We start from the raw sequence: 22,388 nt of genomic DNA, 5'->3' as shown, positions 1-22,388 counted from the left end.
CTGCCCTGGTGTTTAGGTCAGCATGTGGGTGCAGCAATTTCAGGAGATGATGGGTATAGTAGTAGGGAGAGGGTAGGAGTGAGGGTGATATGTGCATGCTGCAGGGTAGAGAGGAGGGGTAGAGTAAGGATAATTTGAGGATAGAAGACCCTGATGGGAGAAGGAAGAGAAGGAGCATGTTTGTAGATAGAGAGTGGGAATCTGACTTCATATAAATTAAATATCGAATGCTGGTTTGCTTGCAGTCTTCCCAGAGTGGAGCAGAGTTCTTGTTGTATCTTCATCCAGCTTTAGTTATACTGCTTTCGTTAAACTGTGGCGGTGAAACTGCGCACCACTCATGACAGAGCCACTCAGGAAAGAGCCATGGTGTCCCGTTAGGCCGCTTTAAATGTATAGGGAGAATGAGTAGGCATGCATTTCTAATTTGATCAATATAGGGTCTGATTTGAGACACATGAATATGGGAGAGGAGATGGCCAATACCAGACCAGTCACAAACACAGGCTTGGGTCGTAAAAGCGAATGAACTCTCTTGATCACTCAAGACAAATGGGGTTGATAATCAATCCCCAGTAATGTTGCTATTGCGGTGTGTGTTATAGAGCTAGCATTAAATATAGAAGTTTAAAGATATGGCAACAGAAAACATTTACCAAAAATTAAACAGCAATGTCAGATAGTCCAGCAGAGCAGAGTGTACATATGGAAATTATTTTTATGTGTCTACCTTTGCTCTTGGGGCCACTTCACTTAAAGGAGTCCCCTGACAGCAGACAGGCTTGATATTGTTGATTTTCTCCTGTAGCTTTTGTTTTTTTCTATATCCCACCCTACTTGTTTACTATCTTATATTACTGTGACTGTTTGTTCCATTTGCTTTCAAGCAAGATCACAGTAAAATTTACTTTCTGAGTTCACCATAATCTGTGTCTATTACTGTGGTATTTACACTACACTGCTGCCAGGTGTGCCACTGGGGTTGAGCCTGTCCTTGGGGTTGAGGCGGCAGTAAAGGGAACCAACAATATTCAAGCGGCTCCTGAGGGGGTAACGCTACACACACATTCATCAACACGGAATTACCTGGTATTCAGTAAAAATTGGCAACACAACTTACGTCAGGGGGTGTTTAGATCCTAGGGTCCTTGGGGCATAATATGCCTCAATAAGTTTCACAGATCGGTTAGATCTGGCTCAGATCTGCAGCTAGCATTAATGGGTAGATGAAAGAAGCTTTTAAAGTGTTTTACATTTGTAATACATTTTATATAAACTTTTTTGCCTATTTATGTGTTTGTCCACACTGTACCAGTAAAGTCCAATTCCATTTTTTGTTTTTTGTATAGTTTATGGATGTGGTACATAATTAGCAGCCTTAGTTTTTTTGGTATTGAGTCAAAACAATTTAAGAGTCATTGTGAAATATTATATTCAAGGATTTTCTGTTGTTTTTCAATTCTTTTGCAGTTTGTATGATAACAACTTGACAGACAGTTTCTGCCTTCACCTAGCAATGGGAATAAGAAATAACCAGACACTGAGGAGACTGGACCTGTCCTATAACAATCTGAGGGGTCCTCATTTCAGGGATCTGATGACAGCTCTGACCACAAGCCGGATAGAGGAATTACAGTGAGTAGAACTTAACTGACTAGAACAATAATTTTTCTAGGACTTTTTTTTATCCACAACACACAATATAGTAATAAAGCTTTAAAGTGATACTAAAGTATTTATTTTTTTCGTTTAAAAATAACAAACATGTTACGCTTACCTGCTCTGTGTAAAGGTTTTGCACAGAGCAGCCCAGATCCTCCTCCTCTAGAGTTCCTGGCCCCTCTTTCTGCTGAGAGCCCCCATAGCAAGCAGCTTACTATGGGGAAACCCGAGCTGAGCCACTGCTCTGTGTGTCCATTCAGACACAGAGCTGTGGCTCGGCCTGCCCCCTCTCTCTCCTCATTGGCTCACTGACTTTGACAGCAGCGGGAGCCAATGGCGCCCTGCTGTTGTTTCAGCCTGTAAGAAAGGAGAACCGAGACATTACTGCAACATTGCTGGATCGAAATGGGCTCAGGTGAGTATTAGGGGGGTGGGGGGGGGGCTGCTGCACACAGAGATTTTTTTTTATCTTAATGTATAGAATGCACCTTCAGCCTTTACAACTACTTTAAGTGATTGTAAAGTATATGTTTTTCAAAAATAACAATTATGTTATGCTTACCTGCGCTGTTCAATAGAATTACCAGTTATAAAATAACCACCTCAATACAGGGCACTTACACCCCCTTCCTGCCCAGGCCATTTTTCAGCTTTCAGCGCTGTCACACTTTGAATGACAATTGCGCGGTCATGCTACACTGTAACCATGTGAAATATTTATAATTTTCTTTACACAAATAGAGTTTACTTTTGGTGGTATTCAATCACTGCTGGGTTTTTAATTCCCCCCCCCCAAAAAAGACCGAAAATTTGGAAAAAAATAATGTTTTTCTTAGTTTCTGTCAGTAAATTTTGTAAATAAATCATTTTTCTCCTTCACTGATGAGGCGGCACTGATGGGCACTGATAGGCTGCACTGATGGGCACTGATGAGATGGCACTTATGGACACTGATGAGGCAGCACTTATTGGCACTCATTAGGTGACCCTGAGGAGGAGGCACAAATATGCCACACTTATGGGCACTGATAGGTGGCACTGATATTTGGCACTGATGAGCACTGATAGGCGGCACTGATGGGTGGCACTGGTGGGCACAAGTAGACGGCACTGGTGGGCACAGATAGGCGGCACTGGTGGGCACAGATAGGCAGCATGGATAGGTGGCACTGATGGGCATTGATGGGTGGCATTGATGGGCAGCAGTGATGGGCATTGATGGGCAGCAGTGATAGCCAGCACTGACTGGCATCACTAATGGCCACTGATTGCTGGCAATTGTGGGCACTGATTGCTGGCACTTGTGGGCACTGGTTGGCACTCATTGCTGGCACTGGTTGAACTTAATTGTAATCAGGGCACTGATCTCCCTGTGAGGAGATTCCGCTGATCGGCTCTCCCCTCCTCCCACTATGTCAGTGTGAGGGGAGGAGTGCCGATTACCCGCATCTCTGTGTTTACATGTGACCGGCTGTGATTGGACGCAGCCAATCACATAGTTAAAGAGCCGTGGCCATGGCTCTTTACAGAGATTGGTGTTGCTAGGACACGGCTCGGCACGATTGCCGTGCTGTGCACCCCAGCGGGCACGTGAGAGCGGTCGTTCTGGGAAGCCGTCATATGACGTCCACCCAGAACGAGAGCCGCACTGCCAAGCCATCATTTGATGGTGGGCGGGCAGCAAGTGGTTAACAGGATTTATCAGGGCCGGATCTAGCCTGTCTGATTTGGGGGTGAAGTAAAAAAATTTCAGCAGGGCAGTTTACAGGGGGTTAGCAGGGCAGAGAATAGTGTCGGGCAGTGTACAGAGGCCGTTAGTTTGTAAGGACAGTGTACAATGGCTTAACAAGGCAATGTACAGGGTTTAGCATGGCAGTGGACAGGGGTTAGAAGGATGGAGGATGAGGTCAGCAGTGCAGAAGACAGGGGTCAGCAGAGTCGAGGACCAGGTCACTGCTGGCACAGCACTCTAGATCTTCTCCCTACACAACACATAGCTGAAATCGGTGTCCCTCCACACAGTGTGTAGCTGGCTACTGTAGATGCCAATCCAATTGGGGAATTTCACAGTTCAGAACTGCAATACAGCAGTCAGCTACACATTGTGCAGATCGAGACTGTGACTGTAAGGAAATCCGATCTCAGCTTTGTGTTATGTGGGGAGGAGGAGATCTGTTGAGTGCCTTGTGTGCAGTGCGGGCAGTGCTGGGACAAGGTCATCTAGCGCCCAAGGCAAAGGTGACAAACTGCACCCACCCTCCCAATGTGTAAGCATCATGTCTCAGCAGACCCCCCCCAAAAAAAAAACACTAGTCAACACACTCTCACCTAAGCATAAATTCTTTCCCAAAAATGCAAAAGTTCCCCATCTTCACAGTCCAAATCCTCCTTCCAGAACGTATGTTTAGCCCCCAATTCCCCACAAATCTCCCCCACCCAAAAAATCCCCCCCCCCCAAAATACCACCTCCTAGTACAAATCCTCTCCCTCAAATCCACCCTCCTAGTACAAATCCCCCCCCCAATCGATCCTCCTACAAATCCTCCAAAATCTACCCTCTTAGTACAAATTATCCTCCTCAAATCGCCCCTCTTAGTGCAAATCCTCTCTCTCATATTTCCCCTCTTTGTTCAAATCTTCCCCCCCCCCAAATCCTTCTTTCAAGCACCAATCCCTCCTCCTAGCACAACCCCCTTGAAATTACCCTTCCCAGCACAATCCCTCCTACCAGCACAAATCTTGACATCTGAATATACAAAAGGAATGCTGAAGATACTTAACAAATTCCGAAAATGAATTTGTCCAATATTGCATCAATGGACCAATTCGTTTTTGGAACTAATTTAGTATTTTTTGGCGTAGCATTCATATTTTGTAAAAAAACAGCGTGGGGTCCCCACCCCCCAATCCTTACCTGGCCCTTCGGATCTGGTATGGATTTTAAGGTGAACCCCACGCCAATTTTTTTTTTTAATGGCATGGGCCCCCCCCAAAATCCATAGTAGACCCTTACCCAAGCATGCAGCCTGGCAGGTCAGGAAAGAGGGGACAAGCGAGTGAACCATATCAGGCCTCTGCACCCCCACCCCAAAGCACCTAGTTAATGGGGACAAGGGCCTCTTCCCCACAACCCAGGCTGGTGGTTTTGGGGGTCTGCGGGTGGGGGCTAATTGGGATCTGGAAGCCCCCTTTACCAAGAGGGCCCCCAGATCCTGCCATCCCATGTGGATGAGTATGGAGTACATTGTACCCCTACCCATTCACCAAAAATGAGTAAAGACATAACACATTTTTTTGACAATTCCTTTATTAAAAAAAAATGTCCCCTGGTGTAGTACCAACATCAATCATGATGCCCGCCGCACCACTGGACCCCCCCAAAAAAGAGAAAGAGAAAAAAACCCCCTCCAAATTCATCAAAGGCTCCTGCCGTCTGCCAACTCTGTCGTCTGACAGTTCTTAAATAGCTAAGGGGTGGGGCCACCTGGCGACATCACTAAGTGGCCCTGCCCTCTTGTGATGTCATAGACCGAGGCATGCTGGGTCGATAACGTCACAAGAGGGTGGAGTCGCCTGATTACGTTGCCAGGTGGCCCCACCCATTAACTATTTAAGAACTGTCAGACGGCAATATGATAGACGTTTCTATCTATTTACCAATAGCAGCATAAGGATAAAAATAGTCAATGGTGATTGTGAGAGTGAAGTTCCATTGAAGGGGTTAATGCAGGGCTGGTACAAGGGGTGGGCGGAAGGGACGGATGCCCTGGGCGGATCAATTTATTGTAGGAAGGGGGCGCAGTGCTGGCAGGCAGGGTGTTCTTAAACTTTGTGGGCAACAAGTGACTACCACACTGCAGAGCTGTGCCTGCTTGCAAAGCTGGGCAGAGGCGTACTAAGTGGGGGGGCGGGCCGCCCCGGGTACCACACACTGGGGGTGTGTCAAGCTGCCCCCCCCTCCGGGATTGAAGCGGTGGCAGTGCTGCGGATTTAGGCAGCGGCGCAGTGACAGGCACAGGCAGGGAGAGGCGATCTTCATTGTGATGCAAGGGGGAGGGGGTGCAGGGGGGTGCAGGGTGACACCGCTGCACCTACCATCCCCTCCTCTCGTGGCCACGGGCTGTCTGTGTGATCCCAGATGTCACACATGCCCAGCCAAGCAGAGTGAAGCCGCCTCCCCCTCCTCTCTGTTTATGTGTAAACAGGGGGAGGGGATCTGCTGAGCATGTGCCGCCGCGCTGATCTGAAGTACTAAATCGGGAGGGTCTGCACACTGCACTGAACGAGGGCTACACTGAACAGGGGGGCTACACTGAGGGGGGGTGTCTGCATTGAACGGGGGGCTACACTGAAGGGGGGTGTCTGCACTGAACGGGGGGCTACACTAAAGGGAGGTGCCTGCACTGAATGGGGGGCTACACTGAAGGGAGGTGTCTGCACTGAACGGGGACTACACTGAAGGGGGGTGTCTGCACTGAACGGGGACTACACTGAAGGGGGGTGTCTGCACTGAACGGGGGGCTACACTGAAGGGGGGTGTCTGCACTGAACGGGTGGGCTACACTGAAGGGGGGTGTCTGCACTGAACGGGGGGATACACTGAAGGGGGGTGTCTGCACTGAACGGGGTGGGGCTACACTGAATGGGGTACTACACTGAAGGGGGGTGTCTGCATTGAACGGGGGGCTACACTGAAGGGGGGCGTCTGCACTGAGCGGGGGGCTACACTTAAGGGGGGTGTCTGCACTGAACGGGGGGCTACACTGAAGGGGGGGTGTCTGCACTGAAGGGGGGCTACACTGAAGGGGGGTGTCTGCACTGAACAGGGGGCTACACTGAAGGGGGTGTCTGCACTGAACGGGGGACTACACTGAAGGGGGGTGTCTGCACTGAATGGGGGGCTACACTGAAGAGGGTGTCTGCACTGAACATGGGGCTACACTGAAGGGGGCGTCTACACTAAAGGGGGGTATCTGCACGGAACAGGGGGCTACACTGAACTGGGGGGCTACACTGAAGGGGGGTGTCTGCACTGAACAAGGGGGCTACACTGAAGGGGGTGTCTGCACTGAATGGGGGGCTACACTGAAGGGGGTGTCTGCACTGAACATGGGGCTACACTGAAGGGGGCGTCTACACTAAAGGGGGGTATCTGCATGGAACAGGGGGCTACACTGAACTGGGGGGCTACACTGAAGGGGGGTGTCTGCACTGAACAGGGGCTACACTGAAGGGGGGTGTCTGCACTGAACAAGGGGGCTACACTGAAGGGGGTGTATGCAGTGAACGGGGGCTACACTGAAGGGGGGTGTCTGCACTGAATTGGGGGCTACAGTGAAGGAGGGTATCTGCACTGAACGGGGGGCTACACTGAAGGGGGGTTTGCACTGAAAGGGGGATCTGCACTGAATGGGGGGCTACACTGAAGGAGTCCAGAGGTGCAGGGTGCTGTGTAATGTAAAGGAGCACAGGGGGCTGTGTAATGTAAAGGGGTCCAGAGGTGCAGTGTGCTGTGTAATGTAAAGGGGTCCAGAGGTGCAGGGTGCTGTGTAATGTAAAGGGGCCCAGCGGTGCTGTGTAATGTAAAGGGGTGCAGGGGGCTGTGTAATGTAAAGGGGTCCAGAGGTGCAGGGTGTTGTGTAATGTAAAGGGGTCCAGAGGTGCAGGGTATTGTGTAATGTAAAGAGGTCCAGAGGTGCAGGGTGCTGTGTAATGTAAAGGGGTGCAGGGGCCCGTGTAATGTAAAGGGGCCCAGAGGCGCAGGGGGCTGTGTAATGTAAAGGGGTGCAGGGTGCTGTGTAATGTAAAGGGGCCCAGAGGTGCTGTGTAATGTAAAGGGGAGCAGGGGGCTGTGTAATGTAAAGGGGTCCAGAGGTGCAGGGTGTTGTGTAATGTAAAGGGGTCCAGAGGTACAGGGGGCTGTGTAATGTAAAGGGGCCCAGAGGTGCAGGGGGCTGTGTAATGTAAAGGGGCCCAGAGGCGCAGGGGGCTGTGCAATGTAAAGAGGCCCAGAGGTGCAGGGGGCTGTGTAATGTAAAGGGGCCCAGAGATGCAGGGTGCTGTGTAATGTAAAGTGGTGCAGGGGGCTGTGTAATGTAAAGGGGTCCAGAGGTGCAGGGGGCTGTGTAACGTAAAGGGGTCAGTGCGGGGGATCGCTGGACTCCAGGTTAGCAGGACTGGGGGGGATGGGGAGGGGGTCCAATGTCAGTTCACCTTACAGATTTTCTGTAAAGTGAACTTACAATTTAACCATTTGCTGACCTGCCGCAGTACATATACTGCGACGGGGCTGCAGCTTCAGTATTGTATTGTTGTATTGTAGTGTTGTATTGTTTTAAGTGTTTTCTGGTTTTGAATGGACACTGACTCTTTCTTTATACCCGGGGGAGGGGGCGCAGTTTGCCATCTTTGCCCTGGGCACCAGATGGACTTGTGCCAGCACTGGGTTAATGTACAGGTCACAGTAGCATCATGGAGATGACAGGGTGATTGTTCAGTTGTGTAGGATAAGGTTAGTGAAAGGGTTAATTTACTGGACATTAGGGACTGTATTATAGTATGTGTAGGAGTGGAAGGGGACAGGAAAGGTTTTAAATAAAAATTAAAAAAATCTGTCACTGCAGCAGAATGATCGGATCTGCAGTTGCAGCCACTGATCTATTCATATTGTTCCCATTCACAAGAACTGATCCCTCTCCTTTCCCTGTTGGAAGGGGAAGGATCAGCACAGTAAACAATACCGTGTGATTTCTGTGATGACCAATCACAGTGATCGCTTGGTAACCAGCCACTTGGATCGGCTGGGTACAGTGTATCTGAGCACTGATGTCTAATGGCGACTCGGTACGCAGCGACCACCCAGCAGATCAGCTGCCTAACTGCTATTTGTCCAGTGCTGTTCATAAACAACAATAGGTAAATAAAGGGCCACTGATCAAAAACGTAGTGGTGCGTAAGTGATTAAATACGTTTCTGAGTGCATTTGGTTAATCTAAAGGAGTTTGTACGGAGACTACAATTAACCACTTCAGTCCCGGACCATTTGGCTGCCCAAAGACCAGAGCACTTTTTGCGATCCTGCACTGCGTCACTTTAACTGACAATTGCGCGGTCGTGCGACGTTGCTTCCAAAAAAAAAAATCGACATCCTTTTTTTCGGACAAATAGAGCTTTCTTTTGGTGGTATTTGATCACCTCTGCGGTTTTTATTTTTTGCACTATAAACAAAAATAGAGCGACAATTTTGAAAAAAAAGCAATATTTTTTACTTTTTGCTATAATAAATATCCACAAAAAATATATAAAAAAACTATTTTTTCCTCAGTTTTGGCTGATATGTATTCTTCTACATATTTTTGGTAAAAATACAATATCACAATAAGCAATTATTGATTGGTTTGCACAAAAGTTATAGCGTCTAAAAAATAGGGGATAGTTTTATGGCATTTTTATTAATAATTTTTTTTTTACTAGTAATGGCGGCAATCAGCGATTTTTATCGTGACTGCGACATTATGGCGGACACATCGGACACTTTTGATGCCATTTTGGGACCATTGTCATTTATACAGCGATCAGTGCTATAAAAATGCATTGATTACTGTAAAAATGTCACTGGCAGTGAAGGGGTTAATCACTAGGGGGCGCTGTAGGGGTTAAGTGTGTCCTAGGGAGTGATTCCAACTGTGGGGGGTGGGGGGGCTACGTGTGACGCGCCACTGATCACCGCTCCCGATTACAGGGAGCTGTGTTCAGTGCCCTGTCATTAAGCAGAATGGGGAAATGCTTGTTTACATCAGCATTTCCTCGTTCTTCCTCTTCGTGAGACAAGCGCGGGACTCCCGGTGGACATTGAGTCCGCGGGACCCGCGATCACACTCACGGAGCTTGCAGCGGGAGCGCGCTGCCGGTGTTCTGCCAAGAAAGTTCCGCTCGGTGGATAAGGACCCCCCTCTACTGTGCAGGCGCTGCGCCTCCGCAGTAGAATCTGGCGGAAATAGCTGAAGGGAAATAGGTCCAAATCAGCTGTAGACGGCGCCTGTAAGAGGGCCCCTCGCGGGCTCGCTTCGCTCGCCACGCTTCGGGCACGGCCTCGCTTTGCTCGGCTCTTTTAGATTCCCCCTCTAGGTCCACTTGGATGGTAGGGAAGGAACCTGGACCCAGGGCGCAGGCGCCGTGTACAGCTGATTGTCGAACTTGAGCTTCGGCTATCTCCGGCGGCTGTTAGTAGTTCGTACTGTGCAGTACAGGGGGGGAACTTATCCACCGAGGGAACTTATTCGACAAGACACCGGCGGCAGGCGCCCGCCTCAAAGGCGACGTACCCATACATTAATATGCCCAGCCATGCCATTCTGCCGACGTGTATTGGCGTGAGCCGGTCCTTAAGTGGTTAAAGTGATTGTTAAGGCTCGTTTTTAATTTTTTTTAAATAACGAACATATACTACTTACCTCCACTGTGCAGCTAGTTTTGCACAGAGTGGCCCCAAACATCCTCTTCTGGGGTCCCCCGGCGGCTTTTGCGGCTCCTCCCCACATCAGATAACCCCCTAGGAGAAGCGCTCTCCCGGGGGGGTTACCTTGTGGGCACGCTCCCAAGTCCAGCATTCGGCGTCCATAGACACGAATGCCAGACTCGGCCCCGCTCCCCGGCGTCCGCGTCATTGGATTTGATTGACAGCAGCGGGAGTCAATAGCTGCGCTGCTATCAATCTATCCAATCAAGAGCTGGGACCCCCTGCAGAGAGGGAGAGCGCGTCTCAGACGAACGAAATACGGGGCTCAGGTAAGTAAAACGGGGGGGGGGGCTGGGGGGCCGGTCACTGCCAGGTGTTTTTTCACCTTAATGCATAGGATACACGGAGGTTTACAACCCCTTTAAATACAAATTACAGCATGTGAGGCCAACATATTGCTGGACATACACCGTACAATTGCTGCTTTCCACTTTCCATTGTCTTAAAGTTTGATTAAGTGATTATTGTATTTTTGTACTATTCAACCTAAAATCACCACAGTAATGATCAGAATGCCTTTATCAGCATAAATCCAGCATCGTCTAGCATTTCCATTCCTCTCCAACCCCTACCTATAAACCCTTCATAGAATATTATATGTTGACCTTTCAACAGGGGGCGTGTAATAAAGCAGCTGTGAGGCACTGTCTGGCCCACAATTTTTTAAACAAAGGATGTGGGGCAAGAGGCAGACACCCATGGAGCAAATTTCTCCCAGTTGCAGATGACTTTGCTCCATGGACAGTGCCTTGAAAAAGTATTCATACCCCTTGACATTTTCCACATTTTGTTATTTACAACCAAAAATGTAAATGTATTTTATTGGGGGTTTTATGTGATAGACCAACACAAAGTGGCACATAATTGTGAAGTGAAAGGAAAATGATAAATAGTTTTCAAAATTTTTTACAAATAAATATGTGAAAAGTGTGGGGGGTACATTTGTATGGCGCCCCCCGGAGTCAATACTTTGTAGAACCCCCTTTCTCTGCAATTACAGCTGCAAGTCTTTTTGGGGATGTCTCTACCAGCTTTACACATCTAGAGAGGGACATTTTTGCCCATTCTTCTTTGTAAAATATCTCAAGCTCTGTCAGATTGGATGGAGAGCGTCTGTGAACAGTAATTTTCAGGTCTTGCCACAGATTCTCAATGTGATTTAGGTCTGGACTGTGACTGGGCCATTCTAACACATTGATATGCTTTGATGTAAACCATTCCATTGTAGCTCTGGCTGTATGTTTAGGGTCGTTGTCCTGCTGGAAGGTGAACCTCCGCCCCAGTCTCAAGTCTTTTGCAGACTCTAACAGGTTTCCTTCTAAGATTGTCCTGTATTTGACTCCATCCATCTTCCCATCAACTCTGACCAGCTTCCCTGTCCCTGCTGAAGAAAAGCATTGCCACCACATGATGCTGCCACCACTATGTTTCACGGTGGGGATGGTGTGTTCAGAGTGATGTGCAGTGTTAGTTTTCCCCCCACACATAGAGTTTTGCTTTCAGGCCAAAAAGTTGAATTTTGGTCTCGTCTGACCAGAGCACCTTCTTCCACATGTTTGCTGTGTCCTCCACATGGCTTCTCGCAAACTACAAACAGGACTTCTTGTGGCTTTCTTTCAACAATGTCTTTCTTCTTGTCACTCTTCCATAAAGGGCAGATTTGTGGAGAACACGACTAATAGTTGTCCTGTGGGCAGATTCTTCCACCTGAGCTGTGGATCTCTGCAGCTCCTCCAGAGTTACAATGGACCTCTTGGCTGCTTCTCTGATTAATGCTCTCATAATGCCTTCATGATGCTGTTTGTTCACTAAGGTTCTCTAACAAATCTCTGAGGGCTTCACAGAACAGCTGTATTTATATTCAGATTAGATTATACACAGGTGGACTCTATTTACTAATTAGGTGACTTCTGAAGGCAATTGGATCCACTAGATTTTAGTTAGGGGTATCAGAGTAAAGGGGGCACCATACAAATGCCCCCCCCCCCACACTTTTCACATATTTATTTGTAAAAAAAATTCTATCACATAAAATCCCTTTTTTGGTTGTAACATGACAACATTTGGAAAATTTCAAGGGGTATGAATACTTTTTTAAGGCACTATATGGCCAACTTTAGTTATGCTCTGTGTAGGACACCACCAAGGGATGCTGAGGAAGGGTAGGCTATCAGCTCCTCAGCACAGTGCCCAAGGCTGGTGCCCCTCCTGACTCTGCCCTGACCTTGCTTGCACACACTGTGAAGTGTGGTTCTGTGTTGTACTTATAATTATAAAATGTATTTAGAATTGTAGGACTAGCCATTTATATTTGTCCCCCTAGACTACAGGATGTTGGTCTGACTGATGAATACGCTCCATTCCTGGTGTCACTGAGCAATTGTACAATATTGACAGTCCTGGATCTCAGTTGTAATCGCCTCACTGATGCCCGTGCTGAATACATAGAGGACCTCATACTGACATCAACTAGATTAAAGGAGATCAGGTCAGTAGCTATTTGTTAAAGTGCTTTAGCATGAATTAACATTGGGATAATGTTTTTTTTTATAGGAATGAATTTACATAATAACAAAAAACTTTAAAGAGGTAGTAAACCACAGGTGCTTAAAAAAAAAAAGAATTCCCTGCAAGGCAATGCCATAATGTGCTAGTATGCACCACATACTAGCACATTATGATAGACTTACCTTAGAATGAAGCCCTCCAGCACTGCGATGTCACAGCTGAGACAGCTGACATCTTCCCTCGGTCTTCCTTCAGGGTTCGCGGCCTCCGGCTACATGAGTGGCCGGGGGCACAATGACGTCACTCCCGTGCATGCCCGCGGGAGCCGCCGTTTACGGCACTGGCTCTGAAGGTCCGGCACTGTAAGCCAGACCTTCAGAGCGCATGCGCCGGTGATGTCATTGGCTGCATGCTCTCTAAATATCTCCTAAACTGTGTTTAGGAGATATTCACAGTACCTACAGGTAAGCCTTATTACAGGTTTACCTGTAGGTATAAGTGGTGTAACAGAGATTATTTCCACTTTAATATAGGTCAGGCCCATTTTCCACATCCCATAGCTATAATCCATCTGGGTCCTGATACAGAATGTGAACCATGGCTCCATCGCTTGCCCTTCCAATTTTTACAAATACTACGAAATATTAGAAACATCAATGTGTATTTCTGGAAGTTTTAAAGACTTATTAAAAAAGCGTAATGTATGTAGCCTACGTTGATTTGCTAATTACCTCCAGCATTCTCTAAAATTGTTACATTGTATCTTTTGTTACAAAAGCCTATGTATTTCCTATGATCCTCACCTCCATCTAGTGGCCATAATGGGGTATTTTACCACTGCCTGAAGACAAAATAGATTTTGCCTATTAAAAATGCAGTGTACATGCAGATTCACTGGACAAATGGCTATGCAATTTTTTTCATAAACAGACTCCCATGTAGATCTTTAAAACCAAAAGATCTGTTGGTCTTTTGAAGTACCCAAGAAATTCACATAGCCTCATCATAAAAAAAACATACAATTTGTATTAATTACATATGCATTAATTTAAAAACCTTACAGTTTACAGTGACTCCCTCCTAGATGTATCCCTATACCCTGTCTTAGAAAATCATAATGGACTCACAAATAGTGACTGCATATTACTAAAGCAGACTCTACATGTTTCTTGGATATCATCTGCTTCCTCAAGAAGGTAATGGAGGACACCTCTATAAATATACAAAAAATTGTCATAAGATATATTCTCGTAAATAAGTCCATTCAAAGACAGTTAATAACGTTCATTAACATTCTCTCAATAATCATTTTATAGGTTTTTACTACACTCTTTAAAGCAAACTCCAGGCCATATTGACTGCACCCCGGATTCTCCTGGGTGAGCACAAGGACATTATATGAACCCCACCAAGGAGAAAAGAATGAGGGGTGTAGGATGTAATTCTCTTACATAGTGAACAAGTCAGCAATGTCCACATGAGCTGGCATATTAAGGGATACAGAAATACCTTTCTATAAGATTAAATACGGTTAAAAGAAATGCCCACCTGTGTATAAGAAGATGGCCTAGGTTTATCCAAAAAAGGCCCTGTGATGGGAGTCACTTTGGGCGGTGGGGCCCATGGAACCCAGAATCCCTTGGAGAGGTTGGGAAACCCTTGTTTCAGCTCCCCATGCACCTCCTATGTCTAAGTTACCCTGTGTCTATGTCATGAATCGCCAGTAATACCTTCATGCCCTGTCTGTCTGCTCACCTGGTCTGGGTGTCAGCCTTGGGCCTGCATTCTGACGCCTGCATGGTTAAGTAATCTTCCCTCAGTGTGGCTCCACCCTAGCCTCTACAGGATACACTATTTAATACTGTGTTTTGCAAGCCTGCCTTGTACGAGCAATATTATCTGTTTGGTTTCCTGTCTCCTGCTTGCCGTGTGCTCTACATCCTGCTGGCTCTTAGACCCCGTGCCTTGGGGAATCTCATGCTCTAGCTTTCAGTGGGATCCGTGTTGGTGCTCCAGTGGACCTGCTTTTCTAAACCACCCAGAGTTCCATCCGCAGCAGTCAGCCGTAGGGTCCACTACCTTAGCGGTGCCCTCCTGACCCCAGCGATGTGCATCTGTCACCTGTGTGTGTGTATATGTATGTATGTATTCTTCTTCTCTTCTGGCCAGAGCACTACGAGGCCCCCGCACCAAAACCTACATTTCCCACATCCTGTCCCCATCCGGCCGGAAGGTATCCACATCCTCCGACATGGCAGAGGAGTTTCGATTGTTTTACAGTGGTCTCTACAACCTGGACAGACCCCCTCCCGCAGATCCTAACTCTGCCGGGGGTTCCACCCCCCATACATATCTAGCCTCTTCAGGCATGCCATCCCTTCCGTCCAGTGTTTTGGAGGAAATGGAGGAACCCATTACGGTGGAGGAGCTGGTAATAGCGCTGGCAAGCTCGAAACCAAAGAAAGCCCCAGGCCCTGATGGCCTTACACCAGCTTATTATAAGACCTTCTTTGAGACGCTCTCTAAACCGCTAGTATCTGCGCTTAACTCGATTACCAAAGGCAATTCTTTCCCTATCGACTCTCTTAGAGCCTACATATCCCTCATCCCAAAGGAAGGGAAGGATTTACTGCGATGTGGGAGCTATCGGCCAATAGCTCTACAGAACACCGACTTGAAATTATTTGCCAAGATATTGGCAAACAGGTTACTTCCACATATACCGGGCCTAATCCACAAAGACCAAGCGGGCTTTGTGCCACAGCGAGAACCCCGCGACAATACTATCAGGGTGATCAACCTCGTCCATGCTGCCAGGACATCACGGCGACCCCTTCTCCTGCTGTCAACAGACGCGGAGAAGGCCTTCGACCGGGTGGATTGGACCTTTGTGAGGGCCACCCTAGAACATATTGGTCTCCGTGCCTCAATGCTCAGCTGGATTTTGTCACTCTACTCCTGTCCCACAGCCGCGGTTAAGGTTAATGAGACTAGGTCGGGGTATTTCAATATTCGAAACGGTACCAGACAGGGCTGTCCCTTATCTCCGTTGATCTTTATACTCACCCTGGAACCACTGCTGTGCTGTAAATCCTCCGGGGATCACAAGGTTGCTGCCTTTGCTGACGACCTCATCTTCTTCTTGACAGACCCACTTGCCTCACTTCCCATATTGCTCCACTCCCTGCGGGAATATGGGGCTCTATCCCTCTTTCAAATAAATATGACCAAATCCTCCCTACTTAACATCACATTGGGTTCGAACACAATTCGGCGGCTACGCTCAGAATACCAATTTCATTGGGCAACCAACACCATCTCCTACCTAGGAACAGCTATTACCCCTGACCCCGCTAATCTCTATAAAGCAAACTTTACCCCATTGCTTCATAGTCTTAAAACTGACCTACATCACTGGCACTCCCTCACCCTTACGTGGTTCGGTTGTTGTAATGCCATCAAGATGACCGCACTGCGGAGGGTGCCCTACCTGCTTCAAGCCCTCCCCATCCGCCTTCCACCCCCTTTCTTCAAGCGAATTGATGCTTTATTCCGGGAGTTTGTCTGGTCACACCGGCAGCCTCGCATCAAATTGCAACTACTCCACATGGCAAAACATAGGGGAGGGGTGGGACTCCCAGACATGAAAGCCTATTATAGAGCAACACATCTTACCAGACTAATTGACTGGCATAGTCATGCGGAGGCGAAACAGTGGGTAACAATGGAGCTGGAGGACTCCGACGGTACAGCCAAGAGCTGGCCGTGGATTGCCACCCCCATTCCAAAGGCCCTTGTTGACCATCCTACCCTAGGAAGCACACTGCAGGTCGCTAGAGAAACCCTCCGCAAAACCTCAGTATCTCCCACACCATCTCCCATGGTGCCGATCTTAGGCAATCCTGACTTCCCACCTGGCTGCCGGGGCCCAATTTACAGGTCCCTGTCGGCGGAGGGAAGGTGGCCACACCTTCACGACTTTCTCGGACCAAATGGTCAGCTTAGTGCAGCTGCCGGATTGGAAGGTTCCAACCCGCCACTGGACTTCCTGAGTGGACTCCAACTGCGTAACTATTTACGCCGATGCGCACGGACTCTGGGCAGCTCGTGCCCGCTCACTGAATTAGAACGAATATGTCACCGCAGGGAACCCATACGTCATTCTCTGTCCTTGATCTACTCCTCCCTGATCTCTCCGGCAGAGGGGTTCATCCCCCCTTTCCTCTCTAAATGGGAAGACGATATGGGAGTTCGCTTTGACGAACAACAGAGGGAAAAAATTTTACACTTTGCCCAAAAATCTTCTCTGGCCTCCAGGGTTCAGGAGACCTGCTACAAAATTGTGACTAGATGGTACAGAGTGCCATCCACTCTGCACTGTTTTTTTCCACAGGTCCCAAGTCTCTGCTGGCGCTGTGGGACGGGGGAAGGAACAATGCTCCACATCTTTTGGGACTGTCCCAAAATCAAACCCTACTGGCGGGAGGTGACACGCACGATTGAACATCTAACGGGTGCCACTTTGGAGGAGGATCCTGGGGCGTGTCTGCTGCACCTCTCTAGACGACCAATTAAGAAATATAAAGCCTCCCTTACTATACAGCTATTGAACGCTGCCAAGGCTTGCATTCCCTTATCTTGGAGATCGGAGACCCCACCAACGAAAATCCAGTGGTATGCCAAGGTTAATGAGTTGCGTGATATGGAAGATCTTACTGCCACTCTGTACGGCAGGGAGGAGGCCTATCGAGACACATGGCGTCCGTGGCAGCACTTTATTTACTCTGAGGCATACCTCAGCGAGGTGGCATAGACTGAATGACCCCCGGACTGGGGACCCCGCCTGGCCGGGGGACCTCACCTGCCGTTCTTGGTCTCTACCTCTCTCCTTTCTCGTCTCTCCTTCTTTTTCTACCTTTGTTCCTATGTTATACACCCCTTTCCTCCTGTCTTATACCTCCCCCCTCCCCCTACACCAATTCTCCCCTTTTTTGCTCTGTTTGATTTCCCCTTTATAATTTTCCAGCTACGGGAAGGTTTGGCCAGATATGGTGTATATCTTGGTCTGCATTGCACTTTGTTAGTATCCCATGGTTGGACTCTGCTGGCTCTCTAGGAAAGCCCATCCCCGGCCAGTGGAGAGTATTTTATTCACCGTCTGGTTATGATAGTTACGCGATCTAAACGCTTTTTTAAAAAAAAAAAAAAAAAAAAACAGGAATATTCTCAGGAAACCTCATCGGTTGGACACTTAGACAGCTTTTGTATGTGAATTCTTCTTTATGTCCCATATATGCTTTCATAGATCGTGTAACCAAGGGAAATGCTACTGTACACTTTTGTTTTTGGCAACTGATTATGTCAACGACTTATCTCAATACTTGTTGTACTATATACACATAAGCTGTATGATGTTTTCTTTGTAGTGTTTATTGAAATGTAACGCTTATTTTTGGAAAATAAAGGAATTACAAAAAAAAAAATTTGGATCACTGTTCAGAGGTTTTTGAGCTTCAAATTAGGCCACTGACAAAGACTGCTTGGTCTCCAAAAGGTGGGCTTTTTTTACCTCTAAGTAATTTGAAGTGTAGAATCACCAAATACAAAAGTTAAATATATTTGACATTTTCAGACTTTTTTGCTTAAATGTTCAATAAGAAAGGGCCAATTGAAGAAGTGCCCCCTTCTTCATGGCCATAATTGCCATAATGGAAGCGGCTGACAGGCATCGGCTCAGCAGTTCTTACATTGTGCTGTACTGAATGCAGTTTTTTTGTTTGACTTGCTAGATGTACAGAAGGAAAAACAAATAGCGTAGCACTCAAAAATAGGTAAATGTGAATATATAGTACAAACAATAAAAACTTGAGTGAAATGATCAAAATAGATAAATCACATATATACTATTAGTTCATCTTGAGTAGACAATATAATATATAGTGATGTAAAAGGAAGTCCATTGTTAGGTTCAACTCTTAAACAAGTTGCTTAAGTTTATATTGCTTTGTCAAATTATTGCTTCTTATAGGAATTAAGACACAGAGTCAGAAATCCATGTATCAGTTTCTGAGCATAATGGACTGCTCCCTTTACTTCTTTCAAAGGCCTTTTATAGGCAATTATACAAACAATAGCATCAGCACAACCCCCACAAAGGGCAAGGGTAAACAACAACAGGAGTCACCTGGGCTACAGGCACAAGCTCCAACACCATGGCAATACAGATACAAGGTAACAAAAGCAGCTTCAATCGAGTTCAGCAGCCAAAAGTTACATTCATAACAGATTTACACGTAGGCATTATATTAAGTGAGAATTCTAAATTAAATCCCTGACCTTATCAATTTCCCCCTTTGACATCATCCTCTCCCTCCCCCTGGGTCCTCATGAATAAGTTCTAGTCAGTTTTTCCCCAGAGTCCTTTCCCTGACCGCGAGTTGCCAGAGGGGTAGAACCCATCCCCCTAGGTATTACCAACATCTTAAAATTCAAGAAGAGGAATTTTATAGGAGTAGGGTGATGTCAATACACATTTATCGGTATGCCCTGTCTATTCTCCTAATTTTCCTATTTATTTTCCTGTATACACATATATTTGTGATTGTAAGTGATATTAATATTAGAATAATAATTACCATTGGACTTAACAACCAGTGAAAGGTATTGGTTGCTGTAGAAGACATTCCACTAAATATATCCCACCAATGTGGTGCAGTATCTTGTTGTATCTGTGAGGAAAGATGCACTAGTCTACCTTTGTCAATAATTGTGGATACAAGGTTATTCTGTAGGGTATGTTCTAGTGTTTCTATGTGTTGTCTTAACAACTCTGATTGTTCCAAAACCTGTTTTAGTGGGTCTAAAGAAATTATAAAGGGTGTAGTGTCAGTGAGATTATGTACCTCATAGACTGAAGAGAATATCTTATCGGCGTCTGGTTCAAAAAGATAGGTGTCGTTACCCCATTGTAATATTTTAATCTTTTTTATACATCCCGCAAACGGTGCCGATTTATTTAATGCTGACATGGTGCGGTTATCATTAGTAATGATACAAATATGCTGGGGTCCTATTTCTATGAATCTATTGTTCACATTTATCGGTGTTCTTTGCATTTTGCATATGCTAGTTTGGTATTTTAACAAGCAAGGTTCATATACTGGGGAACGTCTGCCACATACCATTCCCTTATTAGTTCCTTCACATAGAGTTAAATCATGGGTTCTGTTTCCTTTATCTACATATTTCCCATATATCAAAACTCGTCTTTTTAAGTATTCTAGGGCTTGTTCTAAAGCTCAGTGGCGTCACTAGGGTTGGTGTCACCCGGTGCGGTAAAAAATGGTGTCACCCCCCTCCAGCATTAAGCCAGGCTAGTGCATTGATGTGGCTCTCCCCCCTTAACCTGCCACAGTGGTTGGAACCGGGATATGAGGGATCAGGGGATAATTGGAACCGGGATGGGATCGGAGGGGATGGATGGAGCCGGGATAGATGGAGCCGGGATGGGATCGGAGGGGGTGGATGGAGCTGGGATGGATGGAGCCGGGATGGGATCAGAGGGGGTGGATGGAGCCGGGATGGGATCGGAGGGGTTGATGGAGCCAGGATAGGATCAGAGGGGATGGATGGAGTTGGGATGGGATTAGAGGGGAATGGATGGAGCTGGGATGGGATCAGAGGGGAATGGATGGAGCCGGGATAGGATCAGAGGGGATGGGTGGAGCTGGGTTGGGATCGGAGGGGATAGATGGAGCCGGGATGGGATCGGAGGGGATGGATGGAGCCGGGATAGGATCGGAGGGGATGGATGGAGCCGGGATAGGATCGGAGGGGATGGATGGAGCCAGGATGGCTGGAGCCAGGATGGGATCGGTGGGGGTGGATGGAGCCGGGATGGGATCGGAGGGGGTGGATGAAGCTGGGATAGGATCGGAGGGGTGGATGGAGCCAGCATAGGATTGGAGGGGATGGATGGAGCCAGGATGGAATTGGAGGGGATGGATGGAGCCGGGATGGGATCAGAGGGGATGGATGGAGCCGGGATGGGATCAGAGGGGATGGATGGAGCCGGGATGGGATCAGAGGGGATGGATGGAGCCGAGATGGGATCGGAGGAGGTGGATGGAGCTGGGATGGGATTAGAGGATATGTACTAGGGGGTGCTTTGGGAAGGAAGAGGAATTGTGCTGGGGGGTCAAACTTCAAATCTTCCCCCTCCTTCTACTTCTAGCACGAGTTCTAACCCAAATCAAAGCCTCCTAGCACATATCCTCTAACCCCCACCCCCTCCCTAAAATCACTCCTAGCAGCATAGATGTTACCTGTCAATTCCCCACCTCCCAATCGCCATGTTCCCCTCCCCTGCAATATTCCTGTTACTTTACTTACTGTACCTTAGCGCCGGGCAGATGCTGTAGAGCAGTGTCCCTCCTCCTCCTCCCGGTCTGTGTACTTGTAAGAAGGAGGAGGCGGCGGCTATAGTCCAGTCTGCAGTGAATTTTATGGAGCCAGTGGGGAGAGATGTGACTGTAGCGTGTGGGACGGTGGGATCCCGGGCACCTTGTCTCTCTACCTCACTCCCTCCGGCTCCTCCCCCACTCTGACTGCACATCGCGTGCAGCTGAAGAGGTTCCAGAAGAGAGGGAGGGAGCCGTGCGGTACCGGTACTTGCCTGAGCCTGGTGTCACCCTCTGCAGGGTGGCACCCGGGTGCGGACCGCACCCCCCGCACCCCCCTAGCAACACCTCTGCTAAAGCTTTTAATTCTGCTTCCTGTGCTGACATGTGGGCTGGTAAGGGCTGTGCTTCAATCACCCGGGTATCAGTCACTACAGCATACCCTGTGTGATATTTACCTTTGTCATCAGCAAACCTGCTACCATCTATATACAAGGTGTACTCAGCGTTTAAAATTGGTGTATCTGTAACGTGTGGGAATCCCATTGTCTCCTGTTCCATGAGCTGAAACCAATCGTGTTCATCTACCTCTTTAAACAAAAGAGTGTCAGTGTCCTCATTTCTTTTCTCACTAGTACTATTAGTACTATCATTCCCCCTTGCCAAATCTGGTGACTGAAGAGGCAAAAAGGTGGCCAAATTTAAGGTTGTACAGCGATGAAAAGTGACATTTGGAGGTAAGAGTAAAGTACACTGTAACCTTAATTGCCTAGCCATTGAAATGTGTTTGGGCTGTACCTGAGACAAGATTGCATGTATGTCATGTGTGGTATGCACTACGACTGGATTGTCTAGAACAATCTCTGATGACTTATCTATGATAATTGACACTGCAGCTACCGCCCGTACACAAGACGGTGAACCTCTAGATACTGGATCTAATGCTGCTGAAAAGTAAGCGACTGGTCTTTGTTTTACATGTGCCTGTGTCAGAACACCTGTGGCGTGTCCAGTGATCTCAGCAATGTACAGATTAAATATCTTGGTGTAATCTGGTATACCAATAGCCGGGGCAGAAATCAACAACTTTTTCAAAGTGATAAACGATTCATAAGCTACTTCTGTAAGCATATACGGTACAATTTTCAAACAATCGTATAATGGCTGCATCAAAGCGCTAGCATGTGGTATCCACTGTCTACAATATGACACGATACCTAAAAACATACGCAATTGTTTGAAATTCCGTGGGGGTAACATTCCCTTTATCACTTGAACCCTCTCCTCAGTGAGATGTCTCG

The 22,388-nt window shown here is 47.3% G+C and overlaps 1 protein-coding gene across 5 annotated transcripts in view; it reads left to right on the top strand.

The window, feature by feature from the left end:
* LOC141144048 (NACHT, LRR and PYD domains-containing protein 3-like) overlaps nucleotides 1-22,388 on the top strand; it is a 213,343-nt gene that overhangs the window by 121,601 nt on the left and 69,354 nt on the right. For all 5 annotated transcript variants that reach the window (XM_073629398.1, XM_073629394.1, XM_073629395.1 and 2 more), the window contains 2 exons: nucleotides 1,471-1,635; nucleotides 12,504-12,668. In XM_073629398.1, the coding sequence (XP_073485499.1) occupies nucleotides 1,471-1,635; nucleotides 12,504-12,668 (330 nt within the window). The remainder of the gene's footprint in view (nucleotides 1-1,470; nucleotides 1,636-12,503; nucleotides 12,669-22,388) is intronic.

This window comes from Aquarana catesbeiana, linkage group LG05 (genome assembly GCF_042186555.1).
Source record: "Aquarana catesbeiana isolate 2022-GZ linkage group LG05, ASM4218655v1, whole genome shotgun sequence".
Classification (NCBI taxonomy): Eukaryota; Metazoa; Chordata; class Amphibia; order Anura; family Ranidae; genus Aquarana; species Aquarana catesbeiana.
This window is presented reverse-complemented; position numbering and strand designations above follow the sequence as displayed.